The sequence below is a fragment of the Alligator sinensis genome, unplaced genomic scaffold, assembly GCF_000455745.1.
Source record: "Alligator sinensis unplaced genomic scaffold, ASM45574v1 scaffold830_1, whole genome shotgun sequence".
Classification (NCBI taxonomy): Eukaryota; Metazoa; Chordata; order Crocodylia; family Alligatoridae; genus Alligator; species Alligator sinensis.
Window position 1 is genome coordinate 12,544 of NW_005842309.1, and position 6,697 is coordinate 19,240.

Sequence of the window (6,697 nt, forward strand, 5' to 3'; positions counted from 1 at the left end):
ATTGTGATATTACTTGGTGGTTCTGGCAACTTGATGTCTGGCATAGCTCTTGATGTGCTAACAGGACCTATTCAAAAACAATGCAGGGACTTCACACCCATATTTCTTCCCTGGCTTTTTCTGGATTGGGTGTGTTTGCTGGACTGATGCTTCATGGCAGGTCTATTCCTTGTTCCACTAAGCATTATTATCTACAGCCCTGGGTGGATCACAGATTTCTGCGGTCAGAGGACACCCCAAGCTTTTAGAGGAAGGACGGTAATAGGAACTCGAGGTATGTAAAGAGCAGTGCTGTTGTAATGCTAACTGTTTTCAACATCCTTGCCTATTCAACCCACTTAACACAAGCAATTGGTGTTCTGAGTGAAAGAGTTGCTGTTGGTTCCTGTGTAACAACATGGCTTTGGTGAATCCTGATGGAATCTGTGAGGAGAACCAGATGCTGTTGGATGCCCTGCAGGTGTCCAACTGGAGAATGGAAGCTCTCAATAATGCAGGTATACTGCTATTCAATGCAATGTAGGCTTTGATGGACCTTCTACAAAGGCGCTAACACAGCGTAGCAGTTTCTCAGGCCTTACTATGCTAGTCAATGGACCATGAACTGGAATTGGAGAACTGAGAGGAAGCCATGGATCTTGAGGCTGACAGGGTTCTGTGGATCAACTTACAGAGCAATGATCACAAGGTTGGGACCTACATGAGCAGTTCTGAATGGTGTGAGTGCATTGTACTGTCAATTTGGTATGATCAACAGTGGCTCGAGAGCTTCTGCATGAGCAGGGACACATATCTGCACATAGTCTCACAGATGCTGCTGCACACTGAATGCCAGGACACTGCCATGTATCACCCCACTGCACCAGAAAAGAGGGTGGCTATGGCCATCATGAAATTGATCACCCCTACCAGCCTCCACTTCATCGGGAACCAGTTCGGTGTGGCTCCCTGCACAGCCAGGGTGGTGATACATGAGGTAAGCCAGCTGCTACAGGATGTTGTGGCAAACAGCTTCATTTGCCTCCATAACCCCAAGGAAGTTGCAGAAGGTTTCAAGGCCATGGGGTTCCCTAACTGCATGAGTGTACTGGGCAGCACACATCCCAGTCCTATCCCTATCACAGGGAGCTGGTCATTCATCAACAGGAAGGAATTTGCCTTGGTGATCCTCCAGACCACAGTTGATCACCGAGGATGGTTCACTAACATTTATACAGGCTGGACAGGTACCACGCATGATGCACGTGTCTTTCAAACCTCGCCACTATCTGGCATGATGGAAGAAGAACAATAGGCACCCGGGGTCCCTGATGCAGTGATCCATAGTGTTGCAATGTCCCTGCTTATCATAGCAGATGTGGATTACCCCCTCCTGCCCTGGCTCATAAAGCCATATGGAGGGCAAGTTACTGACCAGCAAAAAATGATATTCAACTACTATCTCAGCAAATGTCAGATGACTGCTGAATGCAATTCACAGGGTGCTGATTCGTGCACATAGTATAAGCACTTGGAGAATTTCAGTGCCCTGTTTGGAGAAGGGGGAGGTGATAATGAAGTGGCCATCTGCTTCTGTCTCCTTTGGGGTGGTATGTCCAGTCAGAAGGCCAGGGCCTCCTGTTAGCCTGGGGTGGGGAGGAGCTTGGATAGTTGGTATATGGATTTGAATTTGGCAGGTGGAGCATGGGGGACAGCCTGAGAAAACTGGGACTTGGGCTGTGGGAACAGAGAAGTGGAGAGCGGTGTCTGGGGATGGAAGGGAAACATTGAACGAAACAATAACCCCCAGCAGTGCAGGAATGTGAATGCAGGAGTGTGGCAGCAGAAGGAGAGGGTTGCAGGTGCCTTCTGGGATTGGGACCCCAGTGCAGGGAGGTCATTATCAGAGTTCCAATTTGCTCACCACAACACTCCAATGTGCATATGAAGGTATATATAAGAAATTAATGGGGTGCAGATTTGTGCGCATATAAAAAGCCCTTGGATAATTTCAATGCCCTGTTCATAGAGGTGGTTGTGTGAGTGAAATAAAAAAAAAAACAAGCAGATTTACCCACGAAATAAATTTTACTTGGTGACATAGAAATAGGAAAATAAAAATAAGATAAGAATAGAAATAAAGATAGGAATGAAAAGAATAAAATAAGAATATATATTTAAAATATTGGTGTAAAAAAATTCAAAAACATTTTTAAATATGTGTAAAATTCAATTAATGAAATGTCACTTAATTAAATAAATTTATTTAAATTGCACTACTTTCAGTCATCTGTACATAACAGTGAGCTGTGAGCTATAGACATCACTGGTCTATAGCGGGGGTTAATGCTGTGCAGCACCCCCTGCTATAATTTAGGATGAAGAGATCAGTGGGATGGCTTGTTATGCAGCACTGCCTGCAGTAATTTACTTTGAATAGTGCATTGAGCATTTCATGAGATTTAAGACGGATCATGTGTAAATAGTGACTGAAAAATAAAACCCACTGTTTCAGTTTAGGGGGCATAAAATGAAACTTCAAAGGACTAAATCCCCATCATGTGTACAAGGGCTCCAAGTGACAATAAATCAAAAACAAATTCAGATCATTCTTTCTAAACCCTACTTTGGCACAGAAAGGTCTATTGCTAGCACTGGCCGTCCAGAGTGCCCAGACACCAGCAGCTTGACCGCTGAAAGCAACAGCGAGCAAGGGGCCACCTGAACACCATGTGCCTCAAGACAGCACTTCCCATGAGTAAATACGTAGGTCTGCCCTTCTCTCTATTCTCTAGCAGAGTAGAATGGATACCCGAGATAAGATAGATGATTCCCTCCTCAGAATTAGCACAAATGACTGCCCAGCACCCAATTCCAACCAGAGTTAGATGAAGGGGTCTCTTATTGCTTGCCAAGATTACTCCCAGGGCAATCCAGTTCATGCACTGCCTTACACAGGGATGTGCCTATGAGTAAATGCCAACCAATCATGAACTCCCTATGCAAATGGATTTAATAACTAAGGAAATTCTACACATATACTTCATATTGGAAAAAATCTCTTCAAATGATGAATTTTACACACACACACATCTTCACTAATGCTTGAGTTAGATCTTTGGCCCCCTTTACTCTGTAAAATCTAAATCCAAAATATTCAGAAATGGTAATATCACTTTATACACTCTGTTAATATATTCAATTTTGTATGGTTTACCCTGATTCATGCCAAAAAAACTGACAAAAGGGAAAACATACGTGCAGGGACATTGGTGAGAAGTCGGTTACTATATAGTTTTAATATTTGTTTTTGCATTAGTTTTAAACATCTGTTTACACTGCATTTTATACATGTATGTGGGGCAAAGACAGAGATTCCAACAATTTCATTTGTTTCATGTGGTCACTTCTTGTCTGTTTCACCTCATTTCCATCTGTTTATTCCATTCAATTCAGTTTTAATTAAAATACAAATACAATCTAAATCTGTGATCTGTGGAATTGGTAGGAAAATATGCACCAGATTGATCACAGAAATAACAGGAAGACTGAGGGGGGAAAAGAGACAGTGAGCTTAGTGAGCTGAGCAATAGGAGAAAGGGCATATAAAGTAAAATCCAAAGGTTATTTAGATAATGTTTTCGTAATAAAAATAAGCAGTAACTGTTACCATTAGTATTATTAGTACATAACTTGATCACGATATAATTTAGAGGAAGTTATACAAGATGCCTCAATTTAGCACTTAGAAATAGAAAATGTGAAGTATAGTATGCAACTAATCTGTATAATCCATAATTTCATGGGCTTTGCACATCACTGGGGTCAGTGAAAAAAAAAGCTAATCGTCATGTTATGTTCTGAAGAAAAGGAGCATCAATTAATCCATTTTTTTCTTAGATTTTTTTTTTGCCTTTTTAGAATCGGACACACAAAACCCAGCTTTTAGTTTTGCTTTGTCAAGTAATATGCCTACTTAAATTTTTCAGGGATATATTCCTAATTGTGACTGATTTTAGGTGTATTGGTGATGTAGAAACTGAAAAGTTGATCTTAGGTTTTATAAGTAGCTGGTGCTAATTTGAAGCATATAGATCTCTTAGGTTTTCAAACTTGGGTTGCAAATCATGTGTTAAGCCTCTTTATAGCATGGACAAAAGTGATTTAAAAAAATAGAGCTTATTCTAGCATTTTCAAATTCAACAGAAAAAGTTTGGGTTTCATTTGGCTGTTTGGGTTGAATGTTCAGATTAGGGATTCAATTTTTTTTCACTTAACGAGACTTTTGATAAAAACATTTTTATCACTTTCTACTATTTGTTTCTTTTGGTGTCATTAACTGGCCAACTTCATTTTGAGAGTGGTAGTTAGCTGTATTAGTTTGAAGTCACTCAGAAAGCAGGGTAGATAGATATGCACTTTTATAGACAACTAAATAAGATATATAGAGAAAGCACAAGCTTTCATGAACCCAAGTTCTCTTCATTAGATGCTGTGAAAAGACATGTAGAAAGCAGAGTATAAGGAGAGAAGAACTGAAATACAAAAGATAAGGGAAGGGGTGGGGGTTGAGGGTGGAGAGAAAGAGAGAGAGAGAGTGGACAGGGGGTAGTGCTCGGAGAGAAAAGCAAACAATCAGTAACTTGATTCTTGTCATACTGGGTTTAACGAATAGCCAAAGGAAGACATTTGTACTCAGTGCTATAGACTATGGGCATGTGAAGACACAAGACAAGGGGCATGTATGCATAAAACTTTAAAGCAGGTTAAATGCTTTTGCACTGCTTTAATGGCACTGGTGTTTGCATGCATCAGCGCTGTATTGCACATTAATTCCAGTCGCTGCAGCACGTTTGGCAGTGTAATGCACCTTAAATAACTTTGTGGTGCAACAAACTAAAACACCTCCAAGGAGTTTTAGTTTGCTCCCCTACAGTCATGGAGCGTAGCACCGGGCCCCGTGTGGCTCAGGGGCTGTGTGTTCAGGCAGCCTGGCAGCAGCCCGGGAAGGCAGGCTCCACTGAAGAAAAAAAGAAAAAGCGGCGAGCCTGATCTTTTTTTTTCCCCCCCCTGGAGCCTACTTGCCTACATGAGCTGCGCGGGGACCTGGTTCTTCTCTCCGCGGCTGCAGTGCCCCCTGGGACCACCTGAGCCAGGTGCTGCCTGGGGGATGCCACCACTGCCAGGGAGGGAAGCACCAATCCCACCTGCCCTGCAGCCCAGGGACCACTTCGCCCTCCCATCCCTGCCGCCAGAGAGGCAGGTAATACACAGGTGTACACAACACTGGGGGTTTACTAAATTGAAATGGTGTTTTTAGAAACACTGCTTCAATTTAGGGTAAAGTAAACCCCTGTTTCATCTACGCACACTCTATCATCCTAGGATTATGATGCACCAATTTTGCAGGCAAGGACCCTATCCCTTTACCAAGAAGATCTGTCCCATGTAAATGAAAATGCATTCACATCTAACATAAACCTATCCTGTTCCATCTTGTTTGTTGTAAACATCCCTCATTCTCTCTCCTTCCAGCTTTAACATTCTTTACCAATGTCCCTCATCATTCTCTCTTCATCCACTTTTTCCATTTAGCAGTCTTCTAACGTAAGGGTGGTAAAATCTGTAAATCTTTTGGAACACTAGTTGTGATTCTGGACTCTGTTTTTCATTCAGTTATCGACCTTGTTTATCCCCTGAGCCATTGTTTTCCTTTGAAATTGACAATGTTCCTTTTTTATGTCCTCCTTAACGTGAACTAATTCAAAGTCCTATATCTTTTTGTCTCTTAGAGCATTTATACATATACATTTTTGTACTGCAACACACTGGATCAGAGAAGACCCATTAATTAAGTCTGATCCGCACATGAGCTGACGTGCACTGTGCTGTCATGTGCCATTGTATAAGTGGCAAAATGTGAGTCAGTGTGCAGAAAATGGTGGCAGCGCACTTTTGAACTAAAACACTTATGATGTGTTTTAGTTCAAAAGTGCACCGCTGCCATTTTATCAGCGCTGACGCATTTTGCCATTTATACAAATGCATGTGCCACAGCATTTGTCACTTTTAAAAGCACCCGGCACTGCAGCACAAGCATATGTACAAATGCCCTTAATGTTAGTCTGTGAATGTAACTTGATGCCATGTTTACCCTGGTTTCAGGTTACAGTCTGCAAAGCCATGAGTTTCATAGATTCATAGATTGTAGAGTTGGAAGGGACCACAATGGATCATCATGTCCGACCCCCTGCCCCTGGCAGGAAAGAGGACCGAGGTCAGATGACCCCAGTCAGGTGACTATCTAGCCTCCTCTTGAAGACCTCCAAGCTAAGTGCTAGCACCACCTCTCTTGGAAGCCCATTCCAGATCCTGGACACCCTTACTGTGAAAAATTTCTTCCTAATATCTAACCTAAATCCACTCTCAACTAGTTTACACCCATTATTCCTAGTCACTCCCTGGGGCGCCTTAGTAAACAGCACTTCCCCTATTCCCCATTGACCTCCCCTAATAAATTTATAGGCGGCCACAAGAATCTCCCCTCAGCTGTCTCTTGTGAAGTCTGAAGAGATTCAGCTCTCTCAACCTCCCCCCTCATAGGGTCTATCACGAGGGCCACTAATCATGCAAGTGGCCCTCCTCTGGACCCTCTCGAGATTCCCTGCGTCCCTCTTGAAGTGCAGCGCCCAAAACTGGACACAGTACTCCAACTGCG

At 42.6% G+C, this 6,697-nt stretch overlaps 1 protein-coding gene across 1 annotated transcript in view; it reads left to right on the forward strand.

The window, feature by feature from the left end:
* The first annotated feature begins 397 nt into the window (after positions 1-397).
* The window catches only part of LOC102370650 (gamma-aminobutyric acid receptor subunit beta-2-like), a 131,136-nt gene continuing 124,836 nt past the window's right edge, over positions 398-6,697 (forward strand). The window contains exon 1 of the mRNA XM_025209821.1: positions 398-519. Coding sequence (XP_025065606.1) covers positions 398-519 — 122 coding nt within the window. The remainder of the gene's footprint in view (positions 520-6,697) is intronic.